Source organism: Sarcophilus harrisii, chromosome 2 (assembly GCF_902635505.1).
Source record: "Sarcophilus harrisii chromosome 2, mSarHar1.11, whole genome shotgun sequence".
In the NCBI taxonomy this organism is placed as follows: domain Eukaryota; kingdom Metazoa; phylum Chordata; class Mammalia; order Dasyuromorphia; family Dasyuridae; genus Sarcophilus; species Sarcophilus harrisii.
Genome location: NC_045427.1, coordinates 33,323,743 through 33,349,574, shown reverse-complemented (window position 1 = coordinate 33,349,574; position 25,832 = coordinate 33,323,743). Strand labels below are relative to the sequence as shown.

At 38.0% G+C, this 25,832-nt stretch overlaps 1 gene segment (V, D, J or C); it reads left to right on the top strand.

The window, feature by feature from the left end:
• The first annotated feature begins 779 nt into the window (after positions 1-779).
• LOC116422038 lies at positions 780-2,476 on the top strand. The segment is given in 2 exon segments: positions 780-1,002; positions 1,475-2,476. Coding segments are annotated over 2 exon segments (426 nt in total).
• The last annotated feature ends 23,356 nt before the right edge of the window (positions 2,477-25,832 follow it).

The following is a 25,832-nucleotide window of genomic DNA, read 5'->3' as shown; positions in this document are numbered from 1 at the left end:
TCTAGCTCTAACTACTTGGCCAAGACAGACTTTTTCCTTTCTCTTTCCAGATGAACTCTTGCCACTCCCAAATCACTGCTCTCAGTATTCTATCCTCACCATCTACTCAGAGAAATGCTGAGTACTTCCCCTCACGTGGGTAGCATGAGCTATCCCAGGATGTCCATAAGGCTCTTGGTTCTTACTTACATGGAAGCCTCAGTCTCTTTGCTCAGATCTTTCAAGTTCTCGGGAACCAGATCCTGAATCTTAATGAATGGCAATCTCCTGCCCTGTCTGTTGCTTCCTCCCTTTCTAAAGATCGGTACCTCTATTCAGATGTTTGCTTAAAGAAACTAATACCACTTCTTGGAGAGAAGGGACCAGGACACAATCTACTGATCTGCTCACAAGGACTTTTAAGAGCCCCCTTTTTCAGAGTTATGCTGTCATTCTGGGATCTCCTAATGTCTCATTCCTGGACTTGGAGCTGATATTACTCTCCCCTTTTAGCAAAGTGAAATTCTAGGTTGTCACTATGAGTGGAAAATAATGTCATTTCTCCCCAAATAACAGGAATGATGTTCAGATGTTGTAGGGACAGTGTAATAGCTGTTTTCTGCACTGAGTAACACTTCTGTCTTCACTCAAGTTCCACTGAGCAGAGTAAAGACATGGAATTAGATATGGTTAGATTCTCAGTTTTACTATTTATTATTTGTGTGACCTTGGATTTTAGGTCTTAGTTTTCTCATTTGTAAAAAGAGAGAGTTGGACTAGATGGACTCTTGGGTCCCTATGATCTTATTATCTTAGAGGCGGGTTCTGGGTTAGAATATGCAGATTGATTCCACCTAGCTCTAGTGCCTACTTAAGCCTCAAGTGGGTTGGCTCAAAGTTAGGGGCAATCAGATAATTCATTGCCACCCCTCTGCTGGAAGATCTGGGATAGCATGTCCTTTGGAAGCTTTGAGAGGAGCTCTTTGGCTCAGCTCCTCTGGCTCCTGGTGTTTTTCATCCAAGGTAGGAACCCTCCAGTACTAATTTGAGAAACAGAAACAGGACAAGAATTATAGCAACTAATTAATAGATGGGAAACTGGGGCACAGATGTCTAATCTGCATGATTGGAAGCAGTCAGGATTTAGACAGAGATGGTCTTTATTTCTTGACTGCCACATAGGATAACATCCAGGGCTTTCTCTTATCTTATATAGATAATCACCATCAGTAATGCTTCTGTCCAAAAATGTCTTGATTGATCAGCCCTCCAGAGTGGTATTGTCTTGTTATCTCACATTTGTCCCTATGTCCTAATAGCTGGGTCCCACACATTATCTCTGTGCCCTGATGCTGAAATACTTATATGCACAGTCTATCTATAAATTAGTTCATGCCAAGGCTAAAGATGTAATAATTTGTTCCTAGATCTGTTTATTTTCCAGCATTATATAAAAGGAATATTTTGTGCTAGCTTAATGGAATATCTCATCCAGATTCCAGGGGACAGTTTATAGTGACTCAAACTCCAGAGTCTATGACAGTGTCACCAGGAGACCATGTCACTATTCAATGCAGAACCAACTTTGGAGTGGGCACTTCCATAGCCTGGTACCAGCAGAAGCCTAGACAAGCACCAAAGCTCCTTATCTTCGGCACTTCTGCATTGGCTTCTGGGGCTTCAACTCGATTCCAAGGAAGTGGCTCCAGACTGTACTTCTTCTTGACCATCGGAGGAGTAGCAGCTGAAGATGCTGGAGTTTATTACTGTCAGCAGCACTACAGCCGCCCTCTCACAGTGATACAGACCCAAACAGGAACCTCTTTGTCAGCTCAGACCTTTTGCTCTTAGGGCATGACACCTGTTTTTTTTCTATGTCCTACAGGGGGAGGAAGTAGAATACCCACACTTCGGATACTATATCACTGGTTTATTTTCATTTTTGTGAAATTTAAGGTCACATAGAAAATTCTTCTTGAATTATTCAGGAACCAGGGAAATTTTCCTAGTCAATTTTCCTAGTCACTTCCCAATAATTCAAAAGAATTTGATGAAGACCTATTGATTATGGCAGGGGGCTTTTTAAGGAACAAAGAAATATAAGAAATGGTTTCTGATATTGTTACCACTCAATTTGGAAGGATAACACTGAACATCCCAGTCAGTTTATAATTATGTCCCAGCCTATCCAAATCAAGCTGATTAAAAGTCAAATGAGCTAGGGATTATTTGCTTAAATAAGAAGAAACAGGCTCAGATGCCTCTGAATATTGATTGCAAAAGAAAAATGTACTTTTAGCAGAATAAGAGGATTTCCAAGCATTCCTGATGAAAACACAATAACTGTAGAGAAACCTTACAATGCAGATACAAGAATTAAGAAAAACATAAAGAGGTAAACATGACTATACACTATCACTTGCTGGACTGAGGACAGAAAATTTTACTTGTTCAGTTTGTGCAATTTACAAGAATTTCATGAGATCAAAACCCTGTGTGAGTCAGTAAAAGACCAAAAAAGTCACTTGTCTTTGACTTTCATAAGTGGTAATAAAAACATAATAAACACTTGTTGAATTGAATTTAAATAAGATAAGTTGTATTTCAGTAACAAACACTTTGAAATTATCAATTCCACAGGACAAACACTCCTATTTTATTTCTAAGTGTGTGTTGAAGAAAACAATTGGGAAGAAAATATTAAACTTGTAGTCAGCTAGACTTGTGTTAGAATCCCATCTCTGCTACTTAATTGCTATATGACTAGAGACAAGTTTATTTATCTATATGAATTCCAGTTTCCTTATCTGAGAGAAAGAGATAGAGAGAGAGAGAGAGAGAGAGAGAGAGAGAGAGAGAGAGAAAGAGAGAGAGAGAGAAAGATTTTATTTCTAAATATTTGTTGGAGAAACCAATTGGGGAGAAAATGCCAGAATTGAGGTCAGCTATAGAATCCCATCTCTGATACTTGATAGCTTTATGATTAGCTATATTTCAAAGTCATTCAAATAATATAAATAACTTCTAAACACTTGGTGCACACCCTCTGGAAAATGTATAGGATGACATGGATAAGAATACTACAAGTTGGGCAGGAATGGTTGGGCTAGTCAAATTGAGAGTATTCGCTGGAATATTACCATTGTTTTTGGTCTTTGGCACATCTCATCATTGTCCTCCAAGATAGGACTGGCAGTAAAATCTCAGGTAATAGACAAAGGTAGTTTAATCTTCACCATAGCAAAGTTAGTATATTTGAAAATGAAGGAGACAATCTGAAGGCCTGGCTAGGTGAGTTACTGGCACAGAACTTGGCTCATAGTATGCACTTAAATATTTGACTGACTTGATCTCAGGCTGCTGCTGTCCAAGGTTCTGAAGTGAGTATGAGACCAATATTAATCAGATAATGCAGAGATAAGTGGGCTACTGTCAAAGATTAGGGAGTCAAATTGTTGAGTCTGTCATAGGATTGGCAGTTTGTCCAAATTCAAACAATTTTAAAGAAGTTTGTCTTTTTTTTTTTAATTCTGGAAATCCAGGAGAGGCAGCATAATGCAATGGAAATGGAATAGGCTTTAGAATCAGAAGATGGTTCCTATGTATTGACTGGGTCACTTCACCTCTATGACCTTGCTAAGATGAAGGGGTTAGACTCAGTCACCTCTAAGATCCTTCACGGTCTAGATCTATGGGTCTATGAATTTGCATGCTGTACCTCTTATTGGTGCTGATACCCTGAGTAGTCCCAGGAAGACCTTATTGTCTGCTCAATAACTCTCAGAAAGTTGCAAGATCATGTCCACTTATAAGTATTTTTTAAAATTTCTACTAATAGGTTTCTAGCTCTGGAAACCCATGTATGAATAGGGTCAAGACTGAGATAGTCTGGCCCCTAAAGAGAGGATTAAATTCTTTTCTTTTTTTCAGATGCTCTGACTTGACCTCAGCATCTTGGTGAGAATCATATAGATTCAGTTAGGTTTGATTAATGTGTAGTAAGAGGGGGAGTAGGAAGGTACTCAACATACAATATTCATAAAACATAAAATAGGATATATCTCCTCTACAAAGATGTTTCATGAGTGTTCTGTGACACATTTTTTTTATTATAGCTTTTTATCTAAAAAACATATGCATGGGTAAATTTTCAACATTGACCCTTGCAAAACCTTTTGTTCCAACTTTTCCCCTCCTTCCCCCACCCCCACCCCCAGATGGCAGGTAGACCAATATATGTTAAATATGTTAAAGTATATGTTAAATACAATATATGTATACATATTTACACAGTTATATTGCTGCACAAGAAAAATCAGATTTAGAAAGAAGGTTAAAAATAATCTGAGAAGGAAAACAAAAATGCAAGCAGACAATAACAAAAGAACTGGAAATGCGAGGTTGTGGTCTACACTCATGTCCCATAGTTCTTTTGCTGGGTGTAGCTGGTTCTCTTCATTCCTGAACATTGGAACTGGTTTGGATCATCTCGTTGTTGAAGAGTCACGTCCTCCAGAACTGATAATCATATAATATTGTTGTTGAAGTATATAATGATCTCCTGGTTCTGCTCATTTTGCTTAGCATCAGTTCATGTAAGTCTCTCCAAGCCTCTCTGAAATCATCCTGCTGGTAATTTCTTATAGAACAATAATATTCCATAACATTCATATAAAAGAGAACATATAAACATATAACATATAAAAGAGAATTGAAGAAAGATAAGTGGGTAGGAGAAAAAATATCCATAAGATTATGGTATTGAAGTCTGAAGAGTCAGATACAGAGCAAAGAGGGAAATGAAGCATTCTTTCAGTGTAATCTCTCTCTAGTGTGAAAGTTTTTTCTCCACTGATTTAGATCTATGAGTCTAAGAGAATTGCAAGGATGGGTGTTCTTAACCTGGAGTTAATGAATTTGTTTTTTAAAATTTTGATCAATATATTTAAACATAATTTTTTTTTGTAATCTCATGTATTTTCTTTTATGCATTTAAAAGCAATATTTTGAAAAAAGATGCATTAGTTTCACCAAGAGTGCCCTAGGGGTTCATGACCCTCCCAAAATTAAGACCCTTTAACTTAGCCTAAGTTTTCATGGAGAGGATACTTATTTAGGCATGGATTAGACTAGAAGTCCATGAAAGATTTATCCATACATGTTGATAGGACCTATCATACAGAACTACTATGAGACTTAAATAGGATAATGCTTAAAATGCTTCAGAAATCTTAAAAATATATACAAATATGTGGACTTGAGATGATCTCTATTTTCAGAAAAGTGAGATAGGGACTGAGGCCAGTCAGTTAGTAAACAAACATTTATTAAGCCCTTACTATGTGCTATGTACTTGTTAATGTCAGGGAATTCAGGTTTCCCAGGAGGGTTCTCTGTTCTCCTGAACAACCAAATGTTGGGTGAGAAGAATGGGTGACAGACCATGAAAATTCTGACACTTGCCTTTTCAGAGGAACTGTAACTTAGCTTTCTAGCCACAAGAGGAAGCTTGGTTTCTTTCTTGCTGAAACTTGAAACATGTTTCCAGACAAGTCAGTATCTAATAATAAGTGCTGTGGTTAGGAGGCCTCTCAATCTGATTCTCTTTACATTTTGACTCCTTTGCATGATTGTAGCTACTTTGCATAATTTCCTCCCTCAAAGACAGTTCCTTTTCAAAGGTGGAATAAAGGGGGCATTTTAGTAATTGAGGTTTGTTAATCAATCTCCTATAGGTCAAATTCTGTAAGATATTGTCCTAGGCTAGATTCTTGGGTTTGCTGGTGTTCTGGATGAAGGGTGAGAGAAGTAGAAGGAAAGAATAGGTGACAGAGAAACCTAGCCAGCATCAATATAGTCCTTCTGCTCATCCTCATAAAATGAGACAAGTAGGGATTATTGTTTCTTGGTTTTTGAGATGGACCCAAGTATCTACAGGACAATGTATGGGTTTTCTCTTGGCTTGGGATGTGAAGAAGTGCAATAAGGAGTTTATAACTGGATATAATTGAGAGAAAAAGTTAAGTGATAAGAATACATGCTGATGTGTACTGATTTTACATAATGTAAAAATTATAGATTTAGAGGCAATAGAGACCTCACAGGTCATTTGGTTCAATCATCTCACTTTATGCATGAAGAAACTGAGCTCTATAAAAGTTAAATGACTTTCTCAAGGTCACACCAGTATTAATGTTAGAGGTGGGATTTAATCTTAGTTCTTTGATTCCAGAACAATGCTCTTTCTATGTCTAAAATGATATTTAATAAAGCTTTTGCTCTGAAAATTTTCTACTCTGAAGTTTTTATGATAATTCTCTTTTTTATTTTAATGGTATTTTGTTTTCTCAAATACCTTCAAAGCTAGTTTTCAATATTTACCTTTGCAAAACCTTGTGTTCCAAATTTTTCTCCCTCCCTTCTCTCTCCCTCTTCCCCAAGGATGTGCAATTTTTCTAAACATATTTCCATGTTTGTGATGCGATGCAAGAAAAATAAGATCAAAAGGGAAAAAATGGGAGGAAAAAACCAAGGACACAAACAACAATTAGGTGAAAATACTATGCTTTGATCCTCATTCAAAATCCATAATTCTCTGGATACAGGTGGCTCTTTCCATCATAAGTCTATTGGAATTGCCTTGAATCACTTCATTGTTGAAAAGAGCCACGTCCATCATAGTTGGTCACATAATCTTGTTGTTACTGTGTACAATGTTTTCTTGATTCTATTCACTTCGTTCAGCATCCCATGGAATTCTTTCCAGGCTTTTCTGAAATCAGCTTGCTCATTATTCCTTATAGAACAATAATATATCACTATATTCATACACCAGTTTACGTTATTTCTCAACTCTGGTATACAAGTTTTGATAACTCATTCCCCATATTTCTTGTCTGGGTCAGAGAGAGAGAGAGAGAGAGAGAGAGAGAGAGAGAGAGAGAGATATCGAGAGAGATCACTATCACTTGCAAGACCAGTGAGAATAGAATTGACAGCCATGCGGTGGTATCAACAGAAACCTGGCCAAGTCCCAAGGTTACTCATTTAATATGCCACACTGGTGGTCCCTAGGGTCTCTGAGTAGTTCAGTGGCACTGGGTCTGGGTGTGAAGGCAGAAGATACTGCTGATTATTACTGTCAGCAGGACTATAATCTTCCTTATCTTAAATGTCTTTAGTCTGGCTGATGAATGAATTGCCATTGTTCCTGTTGTTCATCCTTCTCCATCAATTGTTATGAGAATTGTTTAGATGAGAGAACTATGGCTCTTTGTAAATGTAATCAAGGTTCAAGAGATGGGACCAGTTTACATCTCTACCAACACTGCTTTAATGTTCCAATTTTTCCACATCTCTTCTATCATTCATCATTTCCTTTTTGATATTTCAGTTGTTTAATTTGAATTTTTCTAATCAATAATGACTTAGAGCATTTTTTAATGTGACTATTGATAGCTCGATAATGCTGTAGATAGATCATTAGGCCTGGTGTCAGGAGTTCAAATCCAAGATTAGATACTAGCTGTGTGACCCTGGCAAGATCACTCAACCTTCTTTGCCTCAGGCTTCTAACCTGTAAAATGAGCCAGAGAAGGAAATGGCAAACCACTCCAGTATCTTTGCCAAGAAAATCCCAATTGGGGTTACAAAGAGTTGGACACAACTGAAATAAATGAATAACAACATTCTTTTTCTGAAAATGGCTGGTCATGTCCTTTGACCAATTATCATTGGAGAATTCTCTAAGCTATATTTCAGAAGTTTTCCTCAGAGTTCTGTTGTAGGATGGGAGTTCACTAAGGCAGAAAGTTTAAGAAGAAACCCAGCTTCTCATTTTTAATATCAGGCCCCCCTTTGGTTGGTTTTAATCTACATGAGCCCAGAACTTGTAGCAGCTATATGATGCAATAAAGAGATGAGTAGAAAATATTAGGTGCAAATTACTTTGTAATACATGAATATAATAATCTGGTATGTGATAAACCCAAAGATCTAAGTCTGTGGAACAAAACTCATTATTTCACAAAAACTTCTGGGAAAACTGTCAGATCTGTAGATAAGGGAAGGATTTATGACCAAACAAGAGACAGAGAGCAACAAAAATGTAAAATGGATCATTTTAATTATATAAAATTAAAAAGTTTTCTGCAGAAACAAAACTAATGTAACCAAAATTATAAGGAAAGTAGAAAACTGGAGGAAAAATTGCAGGAAGAATTTCTGATAAAGGCCTCATTTCTTAAATTTATAGAGAAATATGTCTAATTTATAAAAATACAAGTCATTCCCAAATTGGCAAATAGTCAAAATATATGAACAGGCAGTTTTCAGACAAAGAAATCAAAGCTATTTATAGTCACATGAAAAAATGCTCTAATATTGAGTAGAGAAATGCAAATTAAAACAACTTTGAGGGACCACCTCATATCTATAAGATTGGCTAATATGACAAGAAAGTAAAATGATAGTTGTTGGAGAGGATATGGGAAAACTGGTACACTGATATATTATTGGTGAAGTTATGAACTGATCCAACCATTCTGGAGAGCAATTTGGGACTATACCCAAAGAGCTATAAAACTGTGCATATTCTTTGATTGAGCAGTATCACTGCTAGGGTTATAGTTCAAATACTTCCACAAAAGGGGAAAGTATCTCTTTGTACAAAATATTTATAGCAGCTCTTTTTACGGTGGTGAAGAATTAGAAATGGAAGGGATATCAATTGGAGAATGGCTAAACAAATTGTGGTACATGATTGTAATTGGAATATTGTGTTATAATAAATGACAAGTAGGATGATTCAGAAAAACCTGGAAAAATTTACATGAATTGATGCAAAGGGAAGTGAACAAAACTTAGGAGAACCTTATACAGGATAACAGCAGTATTGTTTGATGAAGAATTGTGAATGACTTACCTATTCTCAACAATACAATGATTTACCTATTCTCAGCAATACAATGATCCAAGAAAATCCCAAAGGATTAATGAAGTATGATTCATTAATATTTGCCTCCAGAGAAAGAACTGATATTGTTTGAATCCAGACTGAAACAGACTATTTTTTTTACTCTCATTTTTTCCTTTTAATTGAGTTTTCTTGTACAAAATGACTAATTTGGAAATGTTTTACATGATTGCAAATATATAATCTATATCTGATTGCTTACTATCTTAGGAAAGGGATAGGAAGGGAAGGAAGGATAGAATTTAGAACTAAAAACTTTAAAAAAGCCAATTGTTTAAAAATATTTTAACATATAATTAGGGGGAAAATTTTAAAAAAATTTAAAAAAGAATATAAGCTCCTTGAAGTCAAGTACTGTTTTTCTTTTTTGTATTATTTCTTCAACACCTAGAATAGTGCCTGATACTTAATAGGTGATTAATAAATGTTTACTATCCATCTAACCTCTTTGGTACTTAATTTCATTCTCTCTAAAATGAGAATGTTGAATTAGATAATTTCAAAAGTATTTTTAATGTCTAAATCTTTGACCTCATGATGCTATATCTTTCTTTGGTTTCTTGGTGCACATGGCCTTAGTGTCTTAGGGATGATGGAATTTTCTTCAAAGGAAAAATGATTTCCCACCTAGGACCACATACTTTAGTAGGATTTATGGAGGCTAGCATTGTTCAAAATAGCAAGGTTCCTAGTTATGCCACTTACTTCACAAAGTTCTACAAATAGAGCTGCCAGAGTTATAAGGAGGTCATTTTCCTAGAGATGGGCTTAAGCACAGCATCCCATCCCAGTTACTCCATCTTCTGTTCTTAGTCCCAGGTGAGAATATGTGGTAATGAAACCTGCAAATGTACCTCTTCCATTAGAAAAGTCGGGAGGTTTAAAAGTCACTCTAGAAAATGTGGGAGAATCTGTGCAACAAAGTGGGAATGCATATTTCTATTGTAACATGAGATAATTTATTTTAACAGCATATCTGTGGGCTTAGGGCCAAGACTGAAGAAAATTGCATTTGGTTTAGGTTACTATAACATCTCTTCTTTCTGCCTTTAGGCTTCAGTAGGGATGTGATGTTCACCCAACCTAACACATAATCTCCATCCAGCCAAAAATTCTTTCTGGAATCCCAGCTCTAAAATTACAATGATAATTTATGAAATGAAGATATTGTTGTTGATTGCTACATGCAGTATTAAAGCGTGCACTAGGTAACAAACTCTTGATTCTTTCCCATATTCTCTATTGGTTTTAGAGAATAGCCGACTATCAGGACTCTTATCAACTGTTAATCAGCTGATTATAGTACATGATTTGGCTACCAAGTGGTGCTTCAGATACACATTAATTGTCTACTCCATTTCTCAACACAGACTCTTCCTCAGAATCTTCAGTTTCAACTTAAGTCTACCAGAATAACATGAACATAACACCAAATTACACAGATACAAAATCTTCCTCAATTGCTCAAGCCACCATTTGATAGGCTCATGTCAATCCTTTTATCAATAACCCTTCAAGTTCAGAGAATTGAAAAATTAATAGAATCAGAGAGCACAGGAAATCCAAGCAAGCCATAAAATGATACCTTGTCCTTAAAGGTCAGGTTGATATTCTTTTCTCATTCCTACCCCTCAACCCTTTTCCCACTGATCTGAATGGAAAAGAAGCAAACAGGATCGAGTAATTAAATTAGTGGGAGTATCCATAAAAAAGGAATAGAGGGCAAGTTGTGTGCATATGCAGTTGTTGAGACTGAAGAAGTTGAGTTGAATTGTCAAGTTATAAAAAGGAGATTATTAGTTACAGATGTTTTAATTAAGAGGTGACTATCGGAACACTAGGAAATGAATGTAAACTGCTTGCATTTTTGTTCTTCTTCCCAGGTTATTTATACCTTCTAAATCCAATTCTCCCTGAGCAACAAGAAAACTGTTCGGTTCTGCACACATATATTGTATCCAAGATCTACTGTAATCTATTTAACATGTATAGGACTGCTTGCCATCTGGGGGAGAGGGTGGAGGGAGGGAGGGGAAAAATCGGAACAGAAGTGAGTGCAAGGGATAATGTAAAAAAAAATTACCTTGGCATGGGTTCTGTCAATAAAAGTTTTTCCCACCCCCCAAAAAATAATAAAGAGTAGTCTAGAAAAAAAAGAAATATTCATAAATTGAAAAAAAAAGAGTTGACTATCGATACTCCTCCTTAGGAGAGTAGGGAAAGTTGTGACTTAGATGGGATGAGAGAAATTTGTATTTCTACTACGCCTGAGTGACTATTTTCTCTTTACCAGATATAAGCTTGTCTCTTTCCTTAGAGAAGAAGATGAAGGTATTTGAAGAAAATCTTGCCATACTCCAAGTTAGTAGGAAGAATGAAATGTTTCCAAAAGTAATAGACTCAGGGCTTATGACGGAACAAGGTAGATGTGTGTGTGTGTGTGTGTGTGTGTGTGTGTGTTTATGTGTGTAACCTTTGACAGAAGATGCAAGCACTGACCCTTGTTAGGATGTTGGAGAATGAAAGAAAAGGAGAAGTGGAAGGAGAGATATATAAGAAGAAGAGACAGAGGAGAAGCAGTTGATAGAGTACATATATGCATGAGCCAAGGGAAATGACATTTATTCCTAAATGCATCCTTTAATATTGCATCAAAAACAATATCTTCATTATATAAATTAGAATCATAATGAGAAATAGACAGACATACACAGATCTTCTGAAGAGTAAGAAAATGTCCTCTAAAAATGATACATATATATATATATATATATATATATATATATATATAGCAACATCATAGGAAGAAAAAAACTCTAATCAATTCTAATCAAACAACACAACAATGACCCACTTGTAGAGATTCATGGAGGCACCAATGTCACTACCAGAAGTAACAAGGAAGCATTTCAGGAGCATGGAGTCTTGGATAAGAAAATGAAGGTCATGGGAGTTACAGGTAGCTTTTCCCTCACCATTAGTCCATCAAAGTCAAAGGATACAGAAGAGAAAAATTAATTATGAGAGTAAGCAACTGATTAAAAACATATTGCCTAAGAATATTGGGACTTCTTGACCAACACTTACAATATAAAGATAACAGATTCTTGGCCAGAGATGGAATATATTTAAACAAGACTCATAAGAATATTTTTGATCGGAGAAGATACTGGGAAAATAGTTGATTAGCTTGGTATTTCAAGATTTCCAGATCTCCCCCACAAATAGAACAAAATTACTCCTCAGGCCAAACATGGACTAGTGAAAAATCAAGATTTAGGCCATAATAGGGGTCCTAGAAGATCTGAAGCAAGACTCTCTGGCTGGAGATTAACTCATGTGAAGTGCAAACACCTCCAGGCTAGTTCCACAGAAACATTAAGCAGGGAGCCATAGGGTGAGCTGGATGTGGCTGCAGACTCATGAGGAACCACAGAAACTTTCACTTTCTAGATTATTTGTGGAATCAGGGTCTGAGTTTGGGAAGATTGAGTGAATCTCAGGTGATTAAGAACATCAGGCCCCATTGTGTTGTGGAGATGGGGTTTTGAGGAAGAAGGAACCAGCATCAGGGAGTGCAGGAGCAATAGGGCAGGGAAGCTTCTGGCTGCAGGGGATAGCTCTTGGTTTGGGGTTCCAGGTCAGAAAGGAGAGGTGAAGTAAGGCCAGAGGTATCATCCCTCCATCCCACAATTAAATACTTACTATTGTTTTAAAAAAATGAACTGGCAAAGAAAAAAGAATCTCATCATACAAACTTACTATGTGAACAGGGAAGACCTGGGTTCATCTTCAGAGGAGAAATTAAAGTAAAAAAAAAGCTTCTACCACATAGAGTAACATGAAATAGTTCCCTGCCCAGAGAGAATTTATAGAAGAACTCAAAAAAAAATTAAAAATCAAATGAGAGATATTAAAGAAAAAACTAAAAAAAAATCCAAGAAAAACAAGATTATGGAAAAAAGATTAACCAACTAGAAAAGGAGATGCAGGGTCTCAAAGATGAAAATAACTCTTTGAAAATTAGAATTGGGCAAGGAGAAGCCAGTGAACTTCTGAGACCTTGGTCTCAGAATAACAAAACAGAATATAAAGAATGAAAAAATAGAATAGAATGTGAAAAATCTTATAAGAAAGACAACAGATCTGTAGAACAGATCAAAAAGAGAAAGTCTAAGAATAATTGAATTGCTTTAAAGTTGTGACCAAAAAGAGAATCTTGACACAAATAATTCAAGAAAATTGTCCTGGAGTGATAGTACATGAGTGGAAAGTAGAAATAGAAAAAATAAACCCTCAATGAGATCCTTTGTGGACAACACATCAGAATATTATTGTTAAATTTTGAAATTCCTAGATCAGAAAGAAAATTTTGCAAGAAACAAGAAAAAACTAATTCAAATACACTGCAGCTACAATTAAAATTGTATGGAATTTATTGGCAGCCACAATAATGACATCAACCTCATCTAAATGGCAAATGTCTTCAGTACTGACTGATGACAGTTTGTTGAGAACACCATGGAAGCATTTAGCCTATTTCTCCAAGTTCATGTTCTTATCACCAATCAATGTGATTCCATGAGTACAGAGTATTTGGGATGGACTATAGGTTTTTGCCTCATAAATGGCCTTCGGGGAACCAAAAAACCTCTTTGGATTGTTACTAACAGTGTAAAACTGAATCTTATTTATTTCTTCCTCCCTGCATTGATTTGCATGTTTCCCCAGGGACAGCCCCAGATGCTTAGATCCTGATAAACGGCAGATCATGGGTGAGGTCTCTGTTCAGCCACATCCAAGGCCAGGGGAGGAGATGGGGTCCCAGGCTCAACTCCTCTGCTCTCTATTGCTCTGGATCTCAGGTGAAGGATTCTGCACATGTTATGTGTCTATTTGATCATTTCTAGAATGTGTCTAGGGGAAGTTGGGAGAGGGGAAGAAAATTTGACCTATTCACTTTTTCTTGTTCATTCTGAGTTGAAAGTCTAGGACAATGAAATATGGATCATATTCTGTCTTTTCTTTTTTATTCCAGGTTCTAGAGGGGCCATTGTGGTGACTCAGTCTCCCGACTTTTTGTCAGCATCTCCAGGAGAGAGGGTCACCATGAATTGTAAGACCAGTTCAAATGTTGGTACAGAAATAGATTGGTACCAACAGAAGCCAGGAGAGGCTCCCAAGCTCCTAATTTATCATTCAACCAAACTGCACTCCGGGGTCCCTGCCCGGTTCAGTGGCAGCGGGTCTGGGACAGATTTCTCCCTCACAATCAGCAAAATGGAGGCTGAGGATGCTGCAGTCTATCACTGTCAGCATGACTATAACTTGCCTCCCACAGTGATACAAGGCACAACAAAAACCTTCATGCAGCTTAGCTTGGGCTTGTTCCCTAGCAGCTGTGACCAAGAGCAGACTTTCTGTCCATGCTTGAAAGAAGATGGGCTGGAGAAATGCAGTGACTGGAAACTGTCTTGTTTCACCTCAGTAATTTCACACTGACTTGTTCTTGTTTACCACATTAATTAAGATTCACATTATTCCTATGAGCCTTTCCTTTCACCAGAATCTGAGCATCAGTCCTTGTAAGAATACTTTCACAAAGTTTAAAGACTCTCTAGCCTGGACTGCAAATATTCTCTCCCATGGTCCAGAAATCTCTTCACCCTCAAAGCTCCCTCCAGTCCTGAAATTTAGACATTGGAATTAGCTACTGCCTCAGGAGGCCTCTTCTTGGCATTGGATGGCACCTCTCAGAACCTCCAGTTAAGGAAAGCTCCCAGGTCTACCAGGTCTTTATTCCTCTCTAAGCTGCAATCTAGACTTTTAAAATTTTTTATCTCCTCCTCCTACCTCTCTTCCTCTTTTCAGCTTTCTTTTATATTTTGTCTTATATTTTGTAATTGCTAAAGAATGAATGGCTTGGACAATAATGATAGTTCCCAAGGAGTCTGGGTCTCTCCCTTCTAAGCCTCCTACCCATAAAACAGAGGCACCATCTTCAAATATTATTCCATCTTATATCAAAACACAGCCCTTAATGCACTCAAAGATTCACTGTAGCTGTTTTAAACTTTCTTGCTTCATTGCCTTTATCTCTTCCCCCCACTTTTTATCCCCCTTTTCAGCATCCTCATCTCTCTTTATTGCTTATATGAACTATTGGCTGAATTGAATTCACATTGAGTTTCTTCTGGGATGTTAGTTCTTTCCTTCCTCTGTTAAGTCAATATGAGTTCCTAAGTGACACCCATTCTTTCTGGAAAGTATATTTTGAACGAGAACTCAGTGGACTGGATCTCCTGGTAGACTGATTATTGCCTTTTAGGCAAATGAAATGGTTTCAGTGTAGCTCTCTTGTCTCTGTGATCATAAACAAGATTCTTAATATCTCCAAATTAATAATAAAAACAACTAAAGTTAATATAGCCCTTTGAGATTTGCAAACTACTTTTCATATGTTTATTTAATTTTTACTCAATGATGTCCTGCATATAGCTTGCTTTTTTATATATTTATTTGTATGTTGTCTTCTCCAGTAGATTGTAAGCATCTTGAGGGCATGGGGGTCTTTTACTTCATTTTGAATCTTTAGTGTTTAGCACAGTGCCTAACATATATGAGATGCTTATATTAATAGATTCAGGATTTTATTGATCCTATACTGCTCATCTTGTCAATAAAGATAAATATATCTTTAAAAAATTCTCCTTTCTCTTTCCCCTCCTTTTTCCTCCATACCTATCCCCATACTCCCCACCAAGAGAACTCATTTATTTGGCTTTTTACAATCTGATTCTGACCTATTAATCAGGAATTATTACACATTATTTTCCTTTATGAACTCTAAATCCTTGTTCATGAGAGAGTGATGAAAAAAAGTATTGATTGAAGATTAAATGTGAAAATGTGTTTTTTATCTACATTTTAAACATTTATCAGCACAAGATTGATTACATTTATCATCAGGCTTCCTATTTCTCAAGCCTTGTAGAACAATGCTATTTTTGTGCCTTATATTATATATGATGTCATAATTGTGCACTTTTTGGTTTTACTGAAGTGGGTTTTTTTAAATTTTTTAAAAAATCTTTGTGACAAGGGAAGTCTTGTAGACTTGAGGAGGTGACAAAGATAAGAAATGATGAAATGATCAGAAGTAAAATGAATAAAATATTTATTATATGGAGTTTGACCTTTTATGTTCACTTGTTGGGAAAAATAATAAGAAGAACACTAATAATAGTGGCATTTATACTGTGCTTTAAAGTTTTCAATGTATTTTTAAATTAATTTATTTAACCACTTAAGCACTGTGGGGAGGTGGGTGGCATTTTTCTGTCTAATTTAGAAATGAGGAAGCCAAAATAGACATACTGTAAATGACTTCTCTAGGGTTTCACAACTAATAACTGTTGGAGGCTGTATCTGAATTCAGAGCTTCCTAATTACAGTCCAATTCCAACCTCTCTGTTCTTCCCAGTATTCAACAGTGCAATAGAACTGATCCTGGTATAGGAGAGAAAATACAACCAGGAGGCTGTGGAGGGCAGAAGGGATAGAGCCAGGGACAAATGTTCGCCTGTGACTCTCATTGTCTGTGAGCTGAGTTCAGGGATTGGTTATATGTAGTAAGGGATAGAGGCAGGACATGGTGATGAGGAGGAGCAATGGGGGACAGCAGTTGAGCACAGCCATGACCCTGTCCCAGTGACCTCTGAGAGTCTGGGAAAGGAGCAGTGATGGAGAGAAACTATATTAGCCCAGTGTGTGTGTGTGTGGGGGGGACTGGCAAGGAACACACTATAGGTGTCCCTGAGGAGAAGGCAGCCAATTGATGGGGAACAGTATATTCTATGGGAGAGAAGTTTCCTTTCACCTCTCTATCAAATTATAAGTTATGAATCATATGATCTTAGGGACTTTTTTCTAAGAATTTTTTTTGGAATCACTCGGGTTAAGTGAATTGTCCAGGGTCACACAGCTAGTAAATGGCTGAGGTCCCATTTGAACTCAGATCCTCCTGACTCCACACCTTGAGACAGAGTCACAAAATCACCTACCGACCTCCCTATGTATTTCTAAAAGATCCTGTAGCTATTCCATTTGCACAGGAATTCATATCCCAAAATTCCCAGATTATCCCTGTGAAGTAAATGAGGCAGAAAAAGGAGTTTTCCCTACTATTTAGGGGCTTATTCAAAGTTTGGTTTCTTTTATTTACCTTTTATAAAAAGCTTTTTTATTTTCAAAACACATGCATAGGTAGTTTTCAACATTCATCCTTGCACAACCTTGTATTCCAATTTTTTTCTCCCTCCCTTCTCAGAGTTGATTTCTTATATAGACATTTTAATGAATGAATAAATTAATGAATTATAAAATATTGATTAGACACTTATTGAGGGCCAAACTCTGTACTAAGAGCTGGAAACATTAGGGGAACAATAAAATGCTCTCTCTTTTCCAGGAGCTCACAGAGTAATGGGGGGAGAAATCACTTATTGGAGATTTCACCTGCAGGTTGGAGAGAAAGGCATTCAAGTTCTCCAGGTACAGCAGTAAAATGATTGCAGTCCTTTTTCATTAATATAATTTCTTCTAATCAAACCAGATCAATTCCTGATGTTGAATTGTCATTTCCAAGAACTTTGGTAGCAGGAACTTTCTCCTGTAGCCATGATAATTGTGTGTTTTGGGGAAAACAATCCAGCAGTGTTGATTATCAGCATTAGAAATGACTCTCTTTTGTCATATATATCCTTCCCTGATGATCAGAAAGTCATTAGCAATCTCTATGAACAAATAAGGAGAAAGTAAGAATCTGGAGTGATGGACAGGTGCTTCAGGCTGGAATGGAAGGGGAATCTTCCTTGAAGTCACTGTCCACATATGTGAATCTCTCCCAGGCTGGTACTACTTGGGTCCTGACTTTCTTGGCTTCTTTGAGGTTTTCAGGGCTCGTGGGGACAGAGAGAGGTATTGGAAGCTAATGGAACTGCATTTGAATCAGTAGCATAGACTCTCACTAGACTTAGGAAAAATTTGTTCATCATGTCAGTTTCCTTTTCTCTAAAATGAGGGGGCTGAAATTTAACTCTGTCTCCCTCTCCTCCTTCTTCTCTTCATCTATTTTTCATTCCTTAATATAGTATCTTGAGGTGTTTTTCCTCTTAATTTGCTTCTCTCTGTCTTTGTGTTTCTCTCTGTGTCTTTGCTAGTCTCTCTCCTTTCTCTTACTGTGTCTCTCTGTCTCCTAAATAAATGTATATAAATTAAAATATATATGTTATAGATATGTACATAGATATGCGTATAAATATGTATATATGTGTGTATATGTGTATAAATACATACATATATATGTGTGTGAATACATACACATATAATGAGCACATTAATAGAGTGATTCACTTTTAACTATTTTTAAGAAAATTCTGCAAATGAAATTGTATTTCAAACTTGGTATTTCCCTTGCATTTGAGGCTCTTTTGGTCTCCTTCATATGACAAAAGAGTTTCATTGGTTAAACTTTCATATTAAATCATTCAAATTCATTCCTCTGCCACTTTCTGCCATCCTATTTTAAAATATCATGATGTTTTTAAATGTGTCAAAGTAGAATTATTTTAAAATGCATGTCTCACTTCTCATTGTTGCAGAAATAAATCAGTAGTCTGACTATATAAAAATCTTCTAGAGGAACGAGTCTTATATCAGTAATGAATAATTTCCTGTCCTGGACAATATGATCACTCTTTTATTTGGGGCTTACCATGTCCACCTCCTACAAAGTATTTTCTGAAGATAATATGAAAGCTCTAGAGCTTTTGAGGATTGTGGTATAAAATTCTGTTTTATTTTCATTCCTTCTTGATCCACATATTTTTACCATTTTAAGTGATTTTCAATTTTGAATTGAAGCCAATGAATACCTTAATAAATATTGATTTATTTTAGAGAGACTTCTCAGATTTGCTGGAATTGCTCTCCATTTTTCTACACAACAATACTTAATTTGCACGGGTTTGATTGTGTTGTACTTTGTAAATTAAATGTGAAAGTGTATCCTACTACTTTTTCTTAAAGCTAGTTAGTAAGCATTTTTCAGCATTACACTGATTATATTTATCATCAACCCTTCAATTTCTCTAGTTATAAGAAACAATATTTCTTTAGAGTATTATAATATATATTACATATAATGTGATACGTGCACAATGTTTGGTTTTGTGGAGCTGTTTTTTTCTCCCTTTTAAAAAAATCTTTGTGACAAGGGATATCTTACTGACCTGAAGAGGTAAGAGGCATATAGCAGTAAATAAATCTGTTAAAAATGAAATAAAACAGTAAAATTATCAGAAGTCACAATAAACAAAATAACCATGATATGGATTTTATACTTTTATGTGCAATTATTTGGAAATAACAATAACTGCATCAATGACATTTATATAGTGCTTTAAAGTTTGGAAAGTCTTTTAAAAAAAGTATTAACTTTTTAAAGGCACACAATCACACTAGTGGGTAAAGGGAATGAGAAAGTTGAAATAGAATGAGAAAGAAAAAATAGAAATATATCCGATGATATATGACTTGTGCAGAGATTCACAACTACTAAATGTTAGAGGCTGGATTTGATTTCAGGGCTTCCTGATCCCAGGTCCAGTGCAATATCCAGTACCTCAGCTGATCATCCCTAGTCAGGCTTAATTGACAAGGGAAGATTTCAAAGTGATGGAAACACTCCTTTCTGGGGACACATTTTTAATCTGTAAATGCAGCCTTTCTATTCTTTCCAATAACCCAGTTATGTAATAATAGATCTGATCCTGAAGCAAGAAAGAAAGTGCCATCCGGAGGCTGCTGAGGACAGGAGGGCTGAAGTCTGTCAGTGGGACAGCGATGATCCTTGTCTATGAGGTAAGGGCAAGGATTGGCCCTTGTGTGCAGGGGTGGTTCGGAGATAGGACCCAGTGATGGGGAGGAGCAATGGGGGACAACTTCTGAGCACAGCCGTGACTTTGCCCCAGTGATCCCTAAGAGACAGGGAGAGGAAGAGGGATGGAGAGAATCTGGGTTAGCCTTAGGGGGCTGAGCAAAGGCAGAGCCTGTAGGTATCTTTAGGAAGGGGGCTGCTGACTGACGGGGAACGATTTGGTCTATGGGAAAGAAGTTTTCTTTCACTTCTATATCCAATTCTAGGTTGCAAATCATGTGACCTTATAAAAATAAAAACCCCCTAAAAGGCTTTTTATTTTTTATTATTAATTTTTATTATTAATTTTTGGAGGTTTGAGTGACTTGCCCAGGATCACACAGCTAGTAAGTGGCTGAGCTCACATTCAAATTCAGATCCTCTTGACTCCAGGTGCTCTATCACAGGGTCATCTACCCACCTCCACCCCAAGTGCTTTCTAAAGGATCCTGTGGCTATTCCATTTGCAAAGGAATTCATATCTCCAGATTCCCAGATCATCTCTGTGGAAAAAATGAGGAAGAAAAGAGTTTTTTTTTTCCTTACTGTTTAGAGGTCCATCCAAAGCTTGGTTTCTTATACTGACATTTTAATGAATGAATAAATTAATGACTTAAAAATAGAGATTCAGCATTGATTGTGGGCCAAACCCTGTGCTAAGAGCTGGAAGTGCTAGGGGAACAGTAAGGTGGTCCCTGCTTCCTAGGAACTCACAGAGGAATGGGGAAAGATGTCACCTACAGGGGATTTCAGCTGCAAGTTGGAGGGAAAGGCCTTGGAGTTCTTCGAGTACAGCAGTAAAGTGATGTGGATTCTTCATTAATGCAATTTCTTTGAATCAAAGTAGATCTATTCCTGATGCTGAATCATTTGTAATTTCCAAGGACTTTGGTAGCAAGAACTTTCTCCTGTTTCTGAGGTAATTGTGCAGTGGAGGAAAAAGTACAACGGTACAGGAAATGACTTCCTTGTGTTTTACTGAGTTGAATGTTATAAATTCTTCCCTAATGATCAGACAGTCGTAGCAATCTCTGTGAACTAGTGGGGAGGAAGATAAGAATCATGACTGGTGGGTTGGATGCTTCAGGCTGGAATGGAGGGTGACCCTTGAAGTCACTGACCACATATGTGAATCTCTTCCAGGCTAATCCTCCTATGATCCTGACTTTCTTGGCTTCTCTAAGGTTTTCAGGGTTCATGGAGACAGGGTGGGTTATAATCCCACTGGACTATCCCCATCCCAGGATCACAGAAGGGGACTGCTGCAGTGACACAGCTCAGGGTTCTGGACTAGCCAGGAGGGGAGATCCTGGGCCTGCCTCTGAGCAGAAGCCTCCCTCCCTGGGCTGATTTGCATGGCTCACTCCCAACACAGGAGGCTCCCTGCTGGGAGCAGCTATAAAAAGGCGGCTGGGAAGGAAGGTGCTGGGCAGCTCAGAGCTCAGGCACATGGAGATGGGGTCCCAGACTCAGATGCTCTTTCTCCTGTTGTTCTGGATCCCAGGTGAGAGAGGAAGGGCAGAAACAGGCCTGTCTTTTGTCTCTCTGGGGAAAATTTTTTCTCCTTTCTTTTTAAAATCTTTATGACAAGGAAGATCTTGGTGACCTGAGGAGGTGAGAGAGATATTTGTAAGTAAATATGATTGAAAAAAATAAAAGAAAACAAAATTATTAGAAGTCAAAATAAATAATATATTTATGATATGGAATTTGTTACTTTGTGTGCACTTCTTTGTAAATAACAAAAGCAATGACGTCAATGAAGTGCTTTAAAGTTTGGAAAGTGCTTTTAAAGTATTAACCCTTTTCAGGCACACAACCATACTTGGGGGTGATGGGTATTTTTATGCTGGATGAAGAGATGAAGAAACTGAAATAAACACAGGACCAGTGACTTCTTCAGGGTTTCACAAGTATTAAGTGTTAGAGACTAGATTTAAATTCAGGCCCTCCTGATATCAGGTTCTGAATGCTATTTACTGCACTAGCTGGTCATCCCTAGTCAGATTTAACTGACAAAGGAAGATTTCAAAATGATGGGAACACACTTGTCTAGGGGGGCATATGTTTCATCTGTAATTGCAGCCTCTCTGTTCTTTGCAATATCCAGGAGTGCAATAGATCTGATCCTGCAGCTGAACAGAAAATACCACTTGGAGGTTGTGGAGAGCAGAAGGGCTGGAGCCAAGGGCTAGGGTCTCTCTTAATGTGATGACCGCGTATTTTTAAAATCAGCCGGAGTCAGAAATTCAGGTTAGGGGAAAATCTTCAATCTTTTATTCTCAGTAGAGATGAAGAAGAATTGGAGGTAGAGGGGATCAGAGGTAAAAGGGAACTGAGTCAAGAAGCCAGCCAGACCAGAAGCCACGAGACCAGCAGCCACCAGAACAGAACCCAGCCAGCCGTCTCTCTCAGCCTCTCTTCCTGCCCCTCTGCCTCCACCCACCAAAATCATTATTTCCTATACAATACATCAGGACTTGCACAGAGAGTGGGTGGGGGCCATTCTTTCTCCAAGCATGTATATTAATAGAGTGTAGTCCAATTACAATTTAGCCTCACGTGCTTGGGACCTCAGTGCATCAAATCAAGCCTCAGCCCCATTACAGGACAGTGACTCTCATTTCCTGGGAACTGAAGACTGGGACTGGCTGTGTGCAGGGTGCAGGGGAGACAGAGACAGGACATGGTCATGGAGAGGAGCAGCTGAGCACAGCCATGATCCTGCCCTAGTGACCCCTGAGGGGCCCAGGAAGGACCAGGGATGGAGAGGGACAGGGCAAGGTCAGAACCCATAGATATCTCTGGGGAGGAGGCTGCCAACTGATGGGGAATGTCATGATTTATAGGAGAGAAGTTTCCTTATACTTTTATATCCAGTTCCAGATTGGGAATCGTGTGACTTTAGAGGCTTTTTTAATTTTAATTTTTGGAGTCAGTCAGGATTATAGTATATGCCCACAGTTAGACAATAATAAATGGCTGAGGTCACATTTGAATTCAAGTCCTCCAGACTCCACAGTCTGTTTTCTATCCACAATGTCACCCACCGACCTCCCCAGTCCTTTCTAAAGGATCCTGTGGCTATTCTGTTTCCATGGGAATTCATATTCCTAAGTTCCCAGATCATCTTTATAAAGTAAATGAAAAAGAAAAAGGGGTTTTCCTTATGGTTTAGGGGTTATCCAAAGCTTAATTTCATATAGTGCCATTTTAGTGAATTTAATGAATGTCATTTAATTAATTAAACAAATAAAAAAGAATTAAACAATCCTAATTAGGCTCTTTTTATGGGCCAAACCCTGAGCTAAAACTTGGAGACACCAGGGACTGGTAAAGGTCCAGCAGCTGTTGAGGAAGTCATCAGTGCCCCAGGGGCATCTCCTTCCCCTCAACTGGGAGTGGGCCAGCTAGTCTGGGCTGCCTTGGAGATTTCTAGCTCTCTGAGGAAGAGGTGAGAAAAGGGGTCCCACAGCATGGATGTACATGGCTCAGTTATCACCCACAGAGCTGGAGCACAACCATAGAGTGACACAATCCAAACAATGGCTTCACATCCCAAAAGTGGGCATGTCTAACCCATACCTGACCAACAGTCCCCCTTTCAAATCTGCATCCGTTTTAGTCTTTGCTTGAACACCATCAGTGTAGGGGGGTTAGCTACCGAGGAATTGGTGTTATAATGGATGAAATCATGTTGTGAGGAAGTCCTGAGTTCAGATCCAGGTTCAGCTATTTCTTACTTGTGTGTTGGCTCTTAGTAAACACTCTAGGAATGTTAGCTTTTATCATTATCATTATTATTAGCTCCAGGACCGGATCATCAATTGTCGTGCTACATAGTTCTCATTGCCAGGGAGTCTGGTTAAGCTTAAAGTCGGTCTCTCTGCCCCTTCCCTTTTTGCTCACCTTTCTGTGTTTTGGTATCAGGCAGAACAAGTCACACTCTCATCCCTTGGAATGTCACATCCCTTTGAATACTTGCAGGCAGTTACTCCATGCCCCATGTAGGTCTCCTACAACCTAAGCCTCCCTGGTTCCTTCAGATAATCTTTGTTCCTCTTGGTCTCTGGCCCTTTCCCCATCCTGGCGGTCTCCCTCTACCTGGACCCCAACCTGCTTCAGGCCATTCTCCTATGAGGCCCCCAGAAGGGAAAGCCTGATTCCAGGGGAGCTCTGACCCAGACAAACCTAGAACAGCCTGGGACCTGGGAGAAAGGAAGTTTTAGACCTGACAGAGAAAGGATGGACCCAAACCTGACACACATCAGGCACAACTACCCTGCAGATTCAGTTTGTTGGACTCTATTAATGGTTTCACTGAGACCATGAAGGCCTTGCAGTCTGTCACTCACTGGAGTCTGGGCCTTCCAACTCTGCAGATGAGAACTTAGTCATGCATGTCCATGCTGTGGGACCTCTTTTGTGATGTCTTTGCTAAGTTCTTTGGGAGGGGTCCCCTCAGGTTAGTGGACTCTTTTTCCATTTTGGTGGATATCATCAGGACACAGTGGAACAGTTGTGGTAAAAGGAAAGAATATAAATTTAAGTCAAAGTAAAGTAGTCATAATATGTAACTTATGGATGACTATGTCCTTGTTGAACTGCGCTTTTTTCTTTAGTTTTTGTTTTAAGAGGTATCTTAAAATTTTGCTTTTTTATGATATTTTTGATGGGGCAGGGGCAGAGCCAAGATGATGGAGAGTAGACAAATCTTTGAGTTCTCTTTGGCTTTCCTCAGATCAATACCAGATCAAGCCTTTGAACTGGTGTTGGAATGACAAAACCCATAAATGTTTGGAGTGTAACAAATTCCCAGCAGAAGATATTTTGGAAGAACTTCAGAAAAGGTCTGCAGGGGGTGCAAATGGCCCAACATAAGCACAATGCAAGGACACAATGTGGAGAAATTCCATGGGGAAAATATACTGGAAAGCTCTTAGACAAAATGTAGCAGCATTGGCTGCTCTGTCCTGGTTCAGAAGCATGCAGATCAGCAGACTAGCAACTACAGAGCAAAACTCAATCTTTAAAAATGAGCAAAAAAGCAAAAAGATCTCTGACCCTAGATAGCAGAGAAGAACAGACCTTAAACCCTGAGGATGCTAAAGGCAAAACATCTTCAGATGAAGTTTCAAAGGGTGAAAAAGTTGGTCTCCAACTCAAAGGGCCCTCTTGAAAGAATTCAAAAAAGACTTTAAAAGAGAGTTAGAAGCAAAATGGGGAAAGGAAATGAAAGCTTTGCAGGAGAGTTTGGAAAGGGAAACACAGAAATTGTTTGAAGAAAACTCCTTAAAAAAAGATTTGGCAAAATGGAAAAAAAAACAACTCTTGCAAAACAGAATTTGTGAAATGGGAAAAAAATCCAGTGAACAAAATATCACTTCTCTTCCAGGAGGTGGGTGACACACTTCATCACTGATCTTCTAGAAACATGATTGCCTTGGTTATTATACTAATCAGAATATTCTTTGTTGTCTTTGCTGGATCCTTATGCTTACCCATGCCCTCTAACTGTAGGTGCTCCTCAAAGTTCTGAACTGTCCCCTTTTCTCTTCTCTCTCTATACTACTTAGTGACATCATTAGTTCCAATGGATTTAATTACCATTGATTTGTTGACAATTCACAAATCTACCTTTCCTCTGCCATCTTCCAAGATGGTATTTCCAACTGCGTTTCAAACATCTTAACTGGAACTCCTGGATTCATCTTAAACTCAACATGTCCAAAATACAACGTTCTCCCTCCACATTCACTGTCCTCTATTTTTCCCAGTCTTGTAGAGGGCAACAGCTATCTTTGAAATCCCTTAGGCTTTCACCTAAAAGTCACCTTGGACGCTTTACTATTTCTCATTACTTCCCTCTACCCCACATCTAAGCATTTGTTAAAGACCTAT